Genomic DNA, 17,407 nt, shown 5'->3' with positions numbered 1-17,407 from the left:
TCTCACTGGGAAGCCAGTGCTGATGGCTCTGGTGCTGGTTTTCTAACAACAGAAACCCTACTGGTGTTACCTTTCTGAAGAGCCTGCTGCAGGCCTGAGTGACAGCTACACCTGGGCAGAGCACGGGTGCTCCACATAAATTTCCAGGACTTTAAATGAGACCTGGGAGTCTTTTGGAATAAATACCTCCAGGCTTGGTGGGACCACTGCCAACCAGTCTCGTTCTGTTCTTTGCCTGCAATCGTTTGTGAACTAGGATGCTGAGGTTTGTGGAGTCAGAGTCTTTTAAAATGCTTCCACTACATTTTTTGCATAATCATGAATATTTTAAAATATCCCTCTACTATCATGGAAAACGGGAAAAAGAGCAGTTAGAGGCAAGGTTTCTGAAGTGAGACATTTGAGTACATAAAACAGATTTAAAAAATTGCATTGGTGGCGCCAAGTTCTAGCATAGAAATTGGTTTCCTTCCCAGCAAACTCACTTTTTAGGTAAGTGAACTGGAGGTAACTCAGTGGTATAGCTGGTAATCTACAATACCAGTTTCAATGGCATGTTCAATAACCAATGAACTTTTAGAAAACGGGCTTAAAGCGCTGCATCACTTTGTCACACTTAGGAACCAACTCTTTACAAAGAGGAAGTACTGTGAAACTACCACCAACAGCCACCTTCGGCCACCCACCCCAAGCCATCTGCCTTGCTCCAGGGAACTCTCAGGTCAGGGCAGCTGTTTGAAGCTGTCAAAGCTTGGCCTTTCTGATAAAACTTGCTTTATTTATTCATTTTATTTTAATTTGAAGGGCCCTGTTTTTCTCCATCTGAGAAATGAACAGACATCTCCCCATCGGATTCAGCTCGAGACCTAGCCCTATTTGCAAAAGAAGAGCTCCCCACTGCAGTGAATGCCAAAGAGTCCTTCTCTATCGCTTTGGTCTTAACTTGGCACAGTGTTTCAGATGGTATTCATTTGGAATAGGAGATCGATGACACAGCCTGTCCAATCCTCCTCTGTAAGTGGCTTTGCTAGAAGTGGGTATGGGCAGAAAAATATAAATTCTTCTGTCTGTAGGCAACCGAAAACATACCAACTCATCTTGGAGTAATTTAACCAATAAGATGATTTAGAGGACAGTTCAGTGGCACCATTTTTGGAAGGCAAAAGCTTAGCAGAAGGGACATAAATCAAAGGTGACTGGCAGGTAAAGGATATATGCAGCAATCAGCCAGGCCATGTGCACACTGGCACAAATTCAATAAGATCATTTATAAAAATTTTAAGGCAGAAGTACACAAAAGGGGGTCTGGTGCTAACTAAATCCACAGATAGCTTACATGCCACTGAAATAAACACTTCCAGATGCGGGTGTACAAAACCCTTTCACAGAAAGAAATGTTTTCTTTCATAAATCTGAAGGAGGGACTTTTAACAGAAAGGGCAAGAAAGAAAACAAAAAGAACCTAAGACTGAGACGAAGCCTCTTAGGACTAGGAGTGCTCCCTGGGCAGTGGCCTGCAGCTAACGGGGAGCTCTGCAGCGCTCCGCAGCCAGACGCACCCAACGAGGGAGACGACGACGAGGAGGAGGAGGAGGGGGGGGGGGAGGAGGAGGAGGAGGAGGGGGAGGGGGAGGGGGAGGACGAGGAGGAGGAGGAGGGGGAGGGGGAGGAGGAGGAGGAGGGGGAGGGGGAGGGGGAGGAGGGGGGGGGAGGAGGAGGAGGAGGAGGAGGACGGGCTAGCAGCGTGTCCTCCACGGGTCTAGGAAACCCAGACTCCCAGGCAGTACCATTGCTTCCTGGAGAGTTTCCTTTGGGGGCTGGAGTTGGGACAGTGGGCTCACACGGACAAGGGAGGACAGATCAGGGAGGGATGCCGTAGAACAAACACTAGCAGGAGGCTGCTGCACACACCCCTTCTCTCCTGAGCTCAAAACCTGGTTAGATTACAACCACCTTTCAGGAACACACGACCAAAGTCAGCAGTGGATCAGAAAGTCAACTTGTTAATCAAACCAGCATATTATGTGGGACTTTTGGGTCAGAAACAAACGTACCCATAAATCAAACAGAGGGTCTTTTCTGTTAGGATGTTTAGGTCATTTATACATTAAGTACCGGTTAGTTCATGCTCCTTAGCAAGTACCCAGGGCACCAACCAGGGAATCCTCTCAAAATTGGTTTCTGTATTGAGCCTTTAAAGTCAAGTTCTCAGCAAGCTGCTGAACACCAGCTTTAACCCGGAGAACATTTTTAATTGTGTGGTGGTGCACACTCTACACTTGCCAGCTTTCACTCTCTCCTTGAGAGTGCTGTTGTGGCCATTCTGTATACCAAGGAGCTCCTTCATTTCCATTACCTCCACCTGAGGAGAGACTCTTCTGGCTTCCCACTACAACACGGAGCAGTGGCCACCTCTTTGGTGTTTACCACATCATTTCAGGCAACTCTCTCTCCCCATTGCCATTCCATTGGAGTTATGTTCTCTAATACAAAGCGGTTCAAATCCACTCCTTGCCCAAAAAACTAAAATATCTCCTTGATGGCTTCAGCTATCTAAACTTTCCAGATAAGACCTGGGAAGCCCAGGGAATCTGGTTTGGATTAGAATCCTTCTGGGGCTGGAGATGTAGTTCACCAGTAGAGTGCTTGCCAAGCATGTGGAAGTCTTGGGTTTCATCCCCAGCACCACATAACTGGGCATGGTTGTTGAACACACCTGCAATCACAGCACTTGAGAGGAAAAGGCAGGAGAATCAGAAGTTCAGATTCATCCTTGGCTGCACAGGGAGTGTGTGGTCAGCCTGGGACTCTGTCTCCAACAAACCAACCAACCAACCAACCAACCAACCAACCAACCAACCAACCAACCTTCTTCAGCGCTTTTGGAACCTCATCTTCTCTGGACTCTAGTCAAAGCTGATTCCCACACCTGCCTGAGCAGCCATGCCACTTTCCTGCATCTCACTCTTTCCCACCAGATGGATTGCTGCTGCTCCTTCTGCCTTTTCAAAACTGTCACTCATTTCCCTTTTTCTGGTAACTTTGGTTCATATGTAAATGACCCTCCAAATGCTCCCTGGCTTGCTCAGGCCGGCTGAGCACTCCTTTTTTTTCTGATTCTGAGTCACTCTGTCTATCATTCAGTCTCAGCAACAAACAGGAACACCTGGGTACGTACGCCTTTTCATGAGCCACCTCAGCACCACATATTTTTAACATAATTTGTAGCAAATATTTACTGAATCAAACAGAGATACCAGAGCTCTAAGGAAGCAGCTCAGGATATGGAGGATGCTAACACTGGTCCTTCCACTTACACACTGTGTCGTTCAGTAGAAGTACCTGCTCTTAGATCAGAAGTCAAGTGCTGCCCTTTAAAGATACATGAAACGAACGTCTTTCCGTCGGGAAGGTGTGGCTTTGCATTGCTCCAGTTCTGGTGAGTGACACAGTAAACTCACAGCAGTACACAGGATGGCGTTGCCTTGTTTTTTATTTTAGCCGTTTGTGAATGCACTGTGTGGGTGACAGACATCGGTTGCCTAATCACTGAAACTAAAGTGAAGAAGTTCAGTGCAAGCAGAAACCCATCACACTGCCTTCCGACAGTGGCCTCGGAGGGAGGCTCGATACAGACTGTAGGCTCACTTTCTTCCCTCGCTCTAATTTTCCTCCCCTCCCTCCCCTCCCCTGACAGCCTGCTTGGAGGAGGAAGGTTTGTCAGCTATATGCATTTACTTACTATGCGCTTACCTAATTAGTCTTGAATACGATCACGGGTGTTGGGGTTGCACCAGGAATGCGGAATACGAGTCAAGGCCAGAAACAGAGCCTCTAACTTCTCCACTGGAAACCCTGAAGTCTGTACAAGTGTTTAAATTGGAATTGACAGCAACCTGTAGGTGAGGCTGCAGCCAAAGAAGGAACTCAAACCCCCTCCCTAGTACTTCACCAGGGGCATGGGGCCCAACGTTCACCTTGAATGCACCTGGGCAAATTCAGAGCCTGACACTGGGCTCCCTCATGACCTCTGCCAACTAATCAGTCAAAAGCTTTCCAGATCTGGAGCCTACTCCATAGACTGGGCCCATGCCCAGAACAGCAAGTGACTCCAACCAGTAGGAAAGCTTGCCCAGGTGCCAGGGAGAGACTTCACATCTGACTGACATATGGGCTCTGAATTTTCTCTTCTCACAGCTTGAGGTCATGAAGAGGGAGCATGTGGGGTGGAATGTTCGATTCGTATACACAGCCTAGGGGATTTGGTTTAAATCAAATCGTAATTACAACACCAGCCAGGAAAGAAAGGCATGATTTTTTTCCTGGACCTTTTTTCTTGCATATGACCTTAAATATATGTTGGGCACAATAAGAGTAAGTATCAGTTTTGTTTTTGGAAATTGTAAATTCTCATTTATAACAGTTCACTTATGTTGTAAAATTAACAGTAAGTTAGCTAAATCAGTAAGTTAGCTAAATCAGTAAGTTAAATAATAGTTTAATGATTCATATTTGTTGAATAAAGCATGTAACATTGCACTGGAAAAAACTAAATTTCCTTCTTTCCAGTTATTTTGTTGATAATTGTAGCATTCTGTGGAATGTTCCTAGAGGTTTCTTACCCTGGGTTTAAATGCCCCTCACCTTTGTGCTCCCCTAAATGTTCTGTTGCTAAGGAACACGAACACACACACACACACACACACACACACACACACACACACCCCTTTAAAGCAGCCCACATACTCACATTGGGCAAATGATTAATGTGAGATGCTGACTATTACCACAAAATAAAGGACAAGAAAAAGCCATGACCATGGATGTTAGAGGAAAATACCAGCTTCTGTTAATACCAGGAGGTTTCAAACTGGGCCTGGAACATTGTTGTCCATTGCTGGCTGCCCTGGGTGAGACACTGAAGTCAGATATCCTCCCCGCCTCCGGCTTCATTTAGCAACACAGAAGCATGCTTCTAAGAGCAGAAAACGAGTGTGAGTAATGAAGTTATCTAAATAATGGCTGGTGGGAGGAGATGACAGGACAAGGAACCCCCGAGCTGGGACGTTCACTCACAGTCCCTATCAGAGCAGATGAGGAAAGTCAAGCAAAGACCACCATGCCCACACCAGGGGGGAACCCAGAAAGACTCACCTGGAAAGTCCACTCTATTACCCACAACTCTAAGGAATGGCCCAATCGTCAAGGCTGGACACACCTATTCCATTTTATATGAGTCATGTGATCAGGTAGACAGTTTCATGGTGTAACTATAATATGTAAATCTACCTTTTAAGATGAAAAATTATCTCCTTAAATTGAGCCCGATTTGTAGGCTGAGGATTCCAACGCTGTGGCCATCCTACCACACACACACTTCCAACTGCTAAACAGAGTAGCCTGAGGTAGAAAGCTCTGGATATGGGAGACGCAGTTACTCAGCTCTGTAAGGTCCACTGTGAATACCTGTGTGGTATTCTAACCTGCTGCAGGAGACACTCTTGCCCATTGCCTCTAAGCTGCAACACCCAGATGGTCAGGCATACACAGGGGGTTAGCCTGTAGAAAGCCAGACACTGAGTCCTGGACTTGCATGCAGAGGCTGAGATGATTTACCTCCACATGACCCATGGTTACCTAGCTTCACACTCAAGCACAGATCACAGTGGGAGAGACTGAAAATGATTCATACAAAACCAGCCCTGCAATTTTGAAAGCAGAGAAACTGTCTCCTGAGTATGATGACATAATCCCATGTGTAATGCCTACATCTGTTTCAGCTTCTCCTGATATTCAAGTAGAAAATACATTTACTCACGGAGCTTGCATAGGATCAGGTAACTTTCTATGAGCTAGGGTACGAGAGAATAAAATTCCACATGTAAGCATGGTTATTAACCTAAATAACTAAGTGCATCCCTAGAAGTAAGCCCTTTTAACTGTCTTAAATGCTGAGGCAGAATCATGGCTTCTTAAAGCTAGTTAGAGCTGGAGAGTGTGGGCCTAAGAGAGGCTTTTCAGTATATCCTAAGACACCTTGCAAGTGCATGATGGAGCTCAGTCTGTAATGGCTGCAAGCATATTCTACCCTGTTATCTTGATGTATGCACACACACACACACACACCCCTCTGAATATATGTATATTAGAGGGTTCTTGGGATAGTACAGTCTAATAGCATTAGTTATGGAGAAATGTCCATATTAGGTTAATAGGGATGGAAAGATACCCTGTAAGAACTCCTCACACTGCAGCTTTAAAGAAAAAGTTACATGGTATGTGACACTGGGTTATTTTATGTGTCTGTGTTCATGACCATACACGTGTACATATGCAGGTGTGCAAGTATGTGCAGAGCCCAGAGGTTAATTTCAGATGTCTTTCTCTATTGCTTCTTACCTACATATGAAGACAGGGTCTCTCACTGAACAGAGTTTGCAGATTCAGCTATACCGGCTGGCTGGTAAGCTCACCTCCTGTCTCAGTCTCCTCAGTGCTAGATTCTAGGTGTCTGCCAATACACCCACATCTTCATGTGGGCACTAGAGATTGATTCAGGTCATTTTGCTTGCATGATGCATACTTTATTAACTGAGCCTTCTCCCAAGCCCTACTTTGGCTATTTTGACTTGGAATTTTACATAAATGAATAATACCAATAACTGATGATATTAGATCTGTCTGAATTTAATGTTCAATTACCTCTAAATATTCAAATATTTTACAAATGTAAATACCAAGGAGAAGTTGGGTAGAAACTTAAATATTTGTATTTTTATGGAAAGTCAGTTTTTCCTCAATAAATTTTCTAGGAGTTCTAAATCATTATTGACTAAAGAAAAGGATGTGTGTGTGTGTGTGTGTGTGTGTGTGTGTGTGTGTGTGTGTGTGTGTCTGTGTGTGTGTATATATATATATGTGTGTGTGTGTGTGTGTGTGTGTGTGTATCCTTTTCTCAAAAAATAATTAACATGTGGCACATTTATCACATAAAACTGTCTTGAAACTAAATGTTCTCCAAACAAATATAATATTTTTAATATCATTGCTTTCTATTCTGAATGGGGTGAGAGAAGATAAAATTTCAGTTTTATAATTTACTAGGTAAAATTATGTGAAATTGTACTTTCTCTAGGTCAAACACAATTGAAATCAGAAATTTACTATGGTCACTATTGTGTTCAATTTTGGGTTATTCTGAGACAGAGAGTGTGAAGTAAAAGAGTCGAAAGGCTGAAGAGAGAAGGCGCTCCCCCGGATCTGAGAGAACCCTCACTGTCAGCTTTAGCCCTCAGAACAGTGACATCAGTGCCACTCACATCTTACAGATGAGAACTGGGGTTCAGAGGAGAGGAAGTGACCTATGAACGGTCAGACAGGAGGAAGCGGAGCCGACGGGTCTCTTCGCCAGGGCTTCCGTGAGCTCTCAGCAGTCCTACCCACATCCACTTTCCTAAGGCCATCAACTCACACACGTGATTTGTCATCAACCAAGAGGATCCTCCAGCAATTGCCTTGTACTGACACCAGAGAGCTCCATGAATGAAGAGGTACTACTGCCTTTGGTGGCCTGGAAGAGTCATGAGTTCTCCTTTGCATTACGTATGTTTTTCTTTTTTAAGTTTTGTTCATGACTTTCGGGTACTATTTTAGGATGCTTCCCACAAATTCTGCTTCCTCTTGCTGCCTGTAAAGTGCCTCTGGACCTTAGGCATGTGGCTATCATCTTTTCTCTCCACCTCATTTAGCTTTTATCTATGCATTTGATACTTTTATATTTTCAATCCCTTATTAAAGGGTAGTTCTTTCTATCTGGGTTGATTTTAAAATTGTTACTTCCAATAATTTCACATTTTGGAGTTCTGTTCTCCTTTTGGCTTATTGCTTAAACTAACCCCGTTAAAAAAAGATACTCAAATTCATTTCTTTTCTCTTTCATTATGTGACCTGATAAATATTCAGAGACTGGCAGTGTGACTCTAGAAAGCAGTGTGCAAATCACATTCTGGCTCAATGGCTGAATGCATGCTTAGCATGTGTGAGCCCTGGGTCTAACCCTCAACATCAATTGATCAATAAAGAAATACAAGAATACAAAATGATGGTCAATGTTACAAAAGCATTTCAGGAGACATTTCTAAATGTATCGTGCTGCCACATTGAGAGTTCATGTAATTTTCAGTTACTAATTATAATACAGAATTAAATCTTTAGACACAAGAAAGAAAAGATATAATTTAGAGGAAATCACCCCAAGACTAAAAGCTAGTATGTTGTACTCGGTAGAAGTGTGTGCTAACTTATTGTTTATTCATGTGTTTACTAATCAGATACTATCTTGCATATTCTGTACTGCAGGGTCAATATGGAAGTATCTACAAAAGTAATATACAAAAATAAGTTTTACTGTTCCTTGGTTATACAAATTGATCCTCCTTTCTGAAGGTCAAATCCTATTTGTTGGAAGCCGAGGGAGAGGAGCAACTTCCATTAACATAAATAAAGATATAGGCAAGGGCTATAAGATGAACATTCAATTAGAACTCGAACACAGACACACTCACTCTTAAGGCTGCTGAAATATCAAGTCTTCCATTCTCCATTAAAAACAAGCCCTGATTATAAGCTTTCAAATGATTTAAAGATGTGAAAGCCTGTCTGCAGTTGAGCCCGGTTCAAAGCCAGAAAGAAATCATTTCTTCTTCTTCCAACTCCAAGTCTGTTTAGGAGAAGGACATCTGATAGAAGTGGCTGTGCCAGTCTAACCAACTCTAAATACAAAACGCTTCTAGCAACATTTGGATACATATAATTTGACAAAAAGTTTTGTAAACTTAAGCTTTGAAAAAATAGAAACTATAAGCTCCAACAAAAAGCTTAATATGTAATTGAAAGAAAATAATATTTTGTAGAAAAAAAGTTGCCCTTCCAAAAAGAGACAAAAATGACTAACTTTTATTTCCCAAGAGAATTATGCTACTTTTATACAACAAAATTACAGCCACCACAAATTGCTTTCAACAATTCCATCGCTTCTTCATTTGACCACTTGAAAATCAAGATTCTTTCAGATTATAAATATAACTTTTTATAACTCTGTTATTACGTACTGTGAATGGGGAAAGAGGGCCAATCTTGTGGCCATAGCGTCGAATGGCTTCTCTGATGTGGCAGGGCTGGATGGCATCGCTGTGAGCCTCAACACCACAGGCCGCAGTGCTCTGGGACAGAAAAACACATAAATTGTTACTAAATCAAAAACACACAACAGAACTACAGTGTATAAAATATGAAAATAAACCTTTATAAAATGGACCATTTTCCCCTTAGGATGCACATCACTGCTGCCATATACTACATCTAAAGAGAAAGTTCCATTAACAAATCAAAGATGACTTTTCCATGACCCCGTCCGAGCAGACCCACCAAATGCAGTTTTTATGCCTTCAATATTTCAGCTGAGCCTGCATGTCAGGTAGGCGCAGACAGCCACTTGTGTGCCGGCAAAAAGTGTCACGGGGGCCTTGTTGAAAGACCCACAGGAAGCTCTTTTCAAAAAAAAGTTTAAACATTTATTATTATAAATGTTTCTTGGGAGATTCTTGGGCTTATTTTGAAATGACTTGAGTCATGAATTTAAAATGAAAAAATGTAAAATGGTCATATATTTGTCATATTGGGAACTGTCACAGAAGACCATTTAATTTGATTCCTAATATTTTAGGTGTCCTTGGGATAAAGTAAAATAAAACCTTCCTATTTTATCTCACATATATGAAAGGCATGTTTGAAAACACAAAAGACACATGAAAGATTATGTGCAATGAGAGTGTGAGTACAAACTCAGGAAACTATATACATCCACATGTATGTATAATGCATGTACATATGTGTAGACATGTATGTGTGTGATACAATGAACTGTCCTAGTCAGGTCTGCAAGCTCAGCCTTGGGCCCAGATACCTTGGGTCCAGATTAGAGCCCACTGGTTACCAGCTCTGTAAATATCTCTGGGCCTCAGATATCTTTTTTTCCTGTAAATTAGGATAATAATTCTAAGTCTTCCCAGGCTGGCTGTGAAACTGAATGAATTGAAATAGATAAGGCACTCAGAGTTATAGTGACAAGCTATAATGCTATTACTGGGGTCACATTATTTAAGGGTCACCACGTACTCGATACAGTAAGTCATCTGAAAGCACAGTAGGCACCGGATATCAGCTCATCAACTGTACAGAATTAAGAGAAAGAACTATCCAGTCTATACGCTATTGTAATTGTGTTCTGGAACCCACTCACAGTCACCCAATTAGCGTCATTTGCTTTCCTGAGCCTACAATTACAGAAATGTTTCTGATGATTCTCACAAGTTTGACATCATGATTACTCATAGGGAATATGATTCTGTGTGTATAACCTCTGCAGATAACAGTTTGAGACAATCTTATCAAAATGAAAAGGCACAGCCTCTTTGACTCAGCAATTTTACCTTTAGGAATTTTCCTAATGACACATTTCATGATTACAAACTAAAATGTAGAAATATACACATGAATAGTTAATACACTACCATTTGGATTGACAACTAAATGCTTACTAGTAGGACTGGGCAAATAAATTATGATACAGTCATTCAAAGAAACAGAAAAGATGACATGCATTATAGGCCTTTCATATTCTTATAGTGTGATTCCTAAGACGCATGTGTGAAAAAAAACGACAAGGTATTCAATCACTCAGCACTGTGTTACTGCTTATTGAGAACAAAGCTTGAGCAGGGCAGTGGTGGTGCACTTCTTATACCTTTAATCCCAGCACTGGGGAAGCAGGAGGATCTCTGAGTTCCAGGCCAGCCTGAACTATAAAGCAAGGGCTACACAGAGAAACCCTGTCTCCAAACCAACCAAATGTTGTTTATCCATTTAAACATGGACTGTCTCTGTGAGGGTTCAGTGAATATAGTAACAGGGCTCTCACACAGGGCAAGTGGCTGGCTAAGACAGGGGTCAGAGGAAGACTTACTTTTCATTATGTTCTTCCCTGAACTTTGAAAACATACTTTTAGTCTATGTACAAATGAGTAGAACAATGAAAGTTCCCACCAAACAAGAACAGCTGCTAGTAATCTAAGCTGAACTTAAAGGAAGACTTAAAACATAAAACAAACGGGTTCTTGATTATTTGGTTATAACAAGAGTTGAAATAAGCCAAATCAGAATTCACAGAGGAGCTCTCGACCTCTCCTGTGCCCACATCACATGGATTAAGTTATCTTAACCTTCACTTTGGCAGTGATGTAAAGGTATAAATTGTTTCTTTGAGTGCTTTCTCAATTCACACTCCATTTCATTTCACCCTTGGAAGGAATACATGTGAATAAAATGCGGCCATCAGGTCCCCAGATGTAAGCACAGACTCTTCAGTGTGTCTGTCTTGCTCTGTGACTTACACACCTGCCTTCATAGTTGATGCCCATCAAGGAGGTAGCAGGATCCTCTCCACTTGTGGAAATGTATGTGAGTATTGAGCTGAATTTAGAATCTAAAGAGAAAATCTTCCAGTAGGAACTCAAGATGAAGTGAAGTAGACACCGAGGTCAGTATCCTGTATGTGCAAACTCAAGTCCTAAGTCCTGTGTACAATCCTCTACGGTACTCTCTAAATTCACCGTTTTCTCCTTGCACATTGTATTGAGTTTTCATGTCTTAACTCAAGGGGAAGACAGAACTTCTGCTAAGTTAGCCAATAGATTTGATCCTGTTTGTAGAAGGTTTTGCCCCAAATCCCTGAATTTTGCAATGGCAATCCCATAGGACCCGGGACACTACCTGGTCTGAATCTACCTGTCCTCTCCAGACTCCTACATTGAGATCTTAATGTCAAGGGCTTTAGGAGGTAATAGAGTTAGGAGGCTAGAGCCCTCCCTCTTACTCCCATGTGATTCTACACAAGAAACTATATGCAGACATTCACTAACCAGTGAATTTGCCAGCACCTTCACTTTGGACTCCCTAGTCTTTGGAATGTGAGAGACAAATTTCTTGTTTGTAAGCCACATAATTTATAGAATTTTACTGTAGCAGCCTGAATGGACTACGACAGAATAATCAATTAGAAATGACCTCTGCTCGTTAATTAAAAAAAAAAAAAGATTTGCTTATTTTTATTGTATGTGTATAGGTGTTTTGCTCATCTATATGTCTGTGCACCACAAGCACACAGTACCAGCAGAGACCAGAAGGGGCATCAGATCCCCTGGAACTGGAGTTAACCGAGGGCTGTTAGCTGCTATGTGTGGCTAAGGTTTGAGCCTGGTCCTCCCCAAGACCAGCCAGTGCTCTTACTCACTGAGCCATCTCCAGCCCTCCTGATTGCTATTTGTAAATATGGAGACAAGACACACTGGGTCATACATCGTTATAAAAAACAAAGTTAACTTTACCTTTATAAAAGTTAAACACATACATTTTTGTGAGAATTCCATTCAATTTTCCATTTTGCCAAATTCATACTCATCTGTCATTATTAGTAACTGCTGGCATTGACATCAATGGAGTTACCATGAGCACTTCTACATTTTCTTGGTTTGTCCACTGAGTTCAGTGAAAGAGAGGTTTGTAAGTTAAAAGTTTATATTCCTAGTAATTTTTTTTTCATCTCAACAAATACTTTATGTCACTATCCAGTTCCTCACCAAGGTGCTTAGAATCTGTTCAAGTTAAAGATAAAGTCCACATTTAGAAATATCAGTTTAGCTGGGAATCAATCTACCTCAAGACCCAGCAATACCACTCTTGGGCATATACCCAAAAGATGCTCAGTCATACCACAAGGACATTTTCTCAGCTATGTTCAGCATTATTCATAATAGCATGAACCTGGAAACAACCTAGATGCCCTTCAACTGAAAAATGGATAGAGAAAATGCGGTACATTTACACAATGGAGTACTACTTAGCAGAGAAAAACAATGACAGCATGAAATTTGCAGGCAAATGGATGGAACTAGAAAAAAAATCATCCTGAGTGAGGTAACCCAGACTCAGAAGAACAAACATGGTATGTACTCATTCATAAGTGGATAGTAGATATAAAGCAAGGGTTAACAAGGCTACAATCCACAGCCCCAGAGAAGCTAGGTAACAAGGAGGACCCTAAGAGGGACACGTGAATCACCCTGGGAAGGGAAAATAGATGAGATCTCCTGGGTAACCTCTGGGAAGGGGGTAAAGGGGAAGGGTTGGGGGATAGGAACATGAGGGATCAGGATGGCTGAATTGGGGGAGGGATGGAGAGAGAGCGAGAGCAATGAGAGAGATATCTTGATGGAGGGAGCCACTATGGGGTTAGGGAGAAACCTGGTGCTAGGCAAACTCCCAGGAACCCACAAGGTTGACCTCAGCTATGACTCCTGGCAATAATGGAGAGGGTCCCTGAACTGGCCTTCTCCTGTAATCAGACTGATGACTACCCTAACTGTCATCATAGAACCTTCATCCAATAACTGATGGAAGCAGATGCAGAGATCCACAGCTAAGCACTGGGCCGAACTCCAGGAGTCCAGTCGAAGAGAGGGAGGACGGATTACAGGAGCAAGGAGTGGGGGTTTAAAAGATCATGATGGGGAAAGCCACAGAGACAGCTGACCTGAGCTAGTGGAAACTCATGGACTCTGGACTGACAGCTGGGGAACATGCATGGGACAGAATTAGGCCCTCTGAATGTGGGTGACAGTTGTGTGGCTTGATCTGTTTGGGGGCTCCTGGAAGTGGGAATAGGACTTATCCCTGGTGCATGAACTGGCCTTTGTTGAAGCCCATTCCCTATGGTGGGATACCTTGCTCAGCCTTGATGCAGGAGAGAAGGGCTTGGACCTGCCTCAACTTGGTATGCCAGACTTTATTGCTTTCTAATATACAAAGCTTGGAGTGTATATTGGAGGCTTACTTATTTTATTTGTATTTTATCCACTGTTTTTACTGAAATGGCACTGTATGTTTTTAATCACATGAGATAATATAGTGAAACATACATTACGGAATGTTAAATGTAGCTTAAACAAATATGTTGCTTCACTATCATTATTATTATTATTATTTTTTGGTGACCATGTAACTTTCACATTTTACATTATTCAAGAATCTTTAACATAGTCAATTTGCTGTACAAACTGTTTCTTGAAATTTGTTCCTCTTATTTGATAGTTCCATATCCCTGAGAGAATACATTATTTTTCTGTGTAATAAATAGCACAATTATGCCACCATAACTGAAGTTTTCACTGACAAAATGACAATATACACACACAATTGACTATAGAAAGTTGTGTTTGGATATATGAAGAGAAATAATTAATGATCTTAAAATGGAAAATTTAGGAGAGATCAGATATATAGTGGAAGACCTGGACTGTGAAATACCCCAAATTTCATAGTTTTAATAAGATAAAGAAAGAAGTGTGTTTAAATATTCAAGTGAAAAAATTTCTAAAATGTATGAAGAATTATTTCACGTATGCACAATTATGAGGTTAATTACAGCTCATTTTCACATACTTTGGAAAGTATGCAGAGATGTGTGCAGCGCATGAAAACAATGATATACATACGTTGATTTAAAATTTAAAACAAGGGAAGTCAGAAAACAGTATAATGGCATAGTTTAAATATTGAAAGATAGAACTATCAACCTAGAACTCCGTATTGAAATATCTTTCAGGAATAAAACAGAAAGTTTGAGACAAATGGAAACTAAACAAACCATCACTAGCAATCTGGAGAAATAACAAAGCTGAGAAGTAACCCTACCTGGCTTTATGCTTTCCTGTAAAACTACAGTATTCAAGACAGGGAAATACCGACAAAACCTCACAGATGAGTCAGTGGAACAACTGGAAGCCCTGGGGAAAAAACCCATCTGGACTTATATAACTTACAGCCATCTGACTGTAACAAAGCTGCTATAGTTCTGCAGTGACTAGAAACCCAAGTGTTTTAGAAACTGAGTGTGTTGGGGGTGCAGAGATTGCCCAGTGGTTAGAGCACTGGATGCTCTTCTAAGGGACCCAGGTTGGATTCTCAGCACCCACACAGCAGCTCACAAGGTCTCTAATTTCAGTTCCTAGGGATCCGTCACCCTCTTCTGGCCTGTGGGGACACTGCATGCATAGGACACACATACATGCAGGCAAAACCCACATATGCATAATTAAAAAAAAAGAAACCCTGAATGTGGCCTAGGCTTACCAATATATTGTATAAATTAATTTGCCCATATTGATAGAACTACATGGAAAATCTAAAGCCATAAAGCCTACAGAAGGAAATGAGAATATCATCATGACCTGGAAACAGGAAAAAGATGAATTAAACTTCATCAGAAATTCACCTTCTGTTCATTAAAAGACACTATTAAGGGGATGGTGTAGTGGCACACACCTGTCATTTCAGCACTTAAAAGGCTGAGGCAGGAGGATTATGAAGCCAGGATGGGTTATACAGTGAAAGCCTATCTTTAAAAAGATACCATTAAGCCGATCGACAGGTAAGTCACAAACTGAGACAGTGTGTATCAAGTAGCACGCAGCCACAGACTTTTTCCTAGGATGTATAGAGAACTCTTACAGACCGTTACCACCTTCTCCCTTCACATATAATTCCCCACCAGTGAACATCCATTAGAAGGGTTCGAGTAAAGCCAGTGGTAACAGCAGACAGAGATGGGGCAGGGGAGAGAGGACCTGAAGGATGGGGAAAGGGATGACCGGATGTTTATAACAAGTGTTGGCACAGTAAAATGTCAACTGTATTTACAGACTGGCAAGTGCATGCCAATCAAGACTGTAGGTAAAGTGTTCACACTAGAATTCTCTAACTTCTCCTTGTATAAAAGAAAAATATCAGTATCTTGTTTATGCACACTGTTGGAACACAGTCCAAGAATGGAGGTGTATGAGTGGATTGCTGAGTGCTTGTAAGAAAACTCCAAGAAACGAAGACAAGAGTCTTATGACCTCTGTTTCTTTAAAAACATGGAATTGTTCTTAGATTGTGCTTTCATGCCCCTCCCAGGTGTAGTGGACAGGAGTGAGTTCACTTCAGATTATTCATTACAACTGGCTATTGTTTGTTTATATGCCTCTATGGAAAAACATGTTTTGCCGTGGGTGGTTTGTCCACCACATGTGGCTTGCCCTTGTGATTATATACTTTGCTCATGTGACTCTACTTAACTCTCAGATATAAACTGTCTGATGCATTGAATAAAGCTGGCTATTGCGTGAGACTAGTCCGCCTCATTTATTGGCTCCATCCCCGCCCCCAACCCCACCCCGTCCCACTGCCTGGAGAGTGGTAAACAGCACACAAAACCTGTTTCAAGACTGACTAGATGTCACTGACTGTGGGTACATACAAGCTGGCTGCTTTTTAAGCTTTGAGCGGTGAGAAACACATACACACACACACAAAAACCCCCAACCCCAAAATATTTCTCTCCACTTTCTATCAAAAAAGAAAGAAAGGAAGGAAAAAAAACCAAAACATAAAACCAAACAACAACAACAACGAAAACCACCAACCTTTTTCCTCTTTCTCTGCTTGCTTTTAGTCGAGTCTTGTCCTGCACTCCCATTCCCCAGGGATCCGGATGTGGCTCTCCCGGAATGCTGGGATCCAGAAGAGGGCGCTGTTGGTGTAGGAGGCGGTGTGTTCTCAGGAGAGTCTGGGCAGGACTTCAAACAGGACCCCTGCACAAAGACACTGGCTTTGAGATGAACTGACCAGATCTCCCGGCAATAGATTATCTTTACTGCCTTTTGTGTTTAATACCATTTATAGCTTAAAAATTGATTCTTATCTATTTCATAGAAATGGATGTCTTTTCCCTAAAGTTCTAGTCATGACAATTTTTAATCTAATCATTCAGACAAAAATCAAAATTCTACATCCACTGCTTCTAACAAAACCTGTTAACTTTGTTGGATACTATGGAATTTTTGCTTGTATTTTAAATTTACAAGTCTTCAAAGGACTCTCTAAACTCTCCTCAGACTGGATGGCTTTTAGACATTGTGTATGTCAGTGGCTACCCGCATTTCCCCACAGCTCAAAATCATCATTTTAGGATCACTGAGTCTTCCAGTCTGTTCTATATGCAGTGTCCTCTCTCCTTCCTTAATATTGCTCGTTTATTTATTTGGACTTCAAGCCTGTTATTTATTTCATCTCAAAAATTTGAAGAATTATATTCTCAGCATCCTCTTCTCCATGGTTAATTACTCTAACTTCTTAAAGCCAGTTATCACAGACATGCTTCTGAGTCCCTCCACAGCCCCCTTAACTCCTCTTCACACACGCTCACTGGGTGGATGCATCCTGGAGAATGATGTTAGGAAACAGAGGTTCT

General features: G+C 41.6%; 1 protein-coding gene across 6 annotated transcripts in view; it reads right to left on the bottom strand.

Moving 5' to 3' along the window:
• Supt3h (SPT3 homolog, SAGA and STAGA complex component) overlaps positions 1–17,407 on the bottom strand; it is a 355,460-nt gene that overhangs the window by 56,350 nt on the left and 281,703 nt on the right. For all 6 annotated transcript variants that reach the window (XR_008219946.1, XM_052745407.1, XM_052745406.1 and 3 more), the window contains 2 exons: positions 16,581–16,748; positions 9,111–9,221 (listed from right to left, as the gene is read on the bottom strand). Coding sequence is in view for 5 of the 6 variants with exons in the window: in XM_052745407.1 (XP_052601367.1) it covers positions 9,111–9,221; positions 16,581–16,748 (279 nt within the window). In the remaining variant the exon portion in view is untranslated. The remainder of the gene's footprint in view (positions 1–9,110; positions 9,222–16,580; positions 16,749–17,407) is intronic.

The sequence above is a fragment of the Peromyscus californicus genome, unplaced genomic scaffold (genome assembly GCF_007827085.1).
Source record: "Peromyscus californicus insignis strain IS unplaced genomic scaffold, ASM782708v3 Scaffold_19__1_contigs__length_69161282, whole genome shotgun sequence".
Classification (NCBI taxonomy): Eukaryota; Metazoa; Chordata; class Mammalia; order Rodentia; family Cricetidae; genus Peromyscus; species Peromyscus californicus.
The sequence above is the reverse complement of the archived record's forward strand: the minus strand, read 5'-3'. Positions and strand labels throughout refer to the sequence as shown.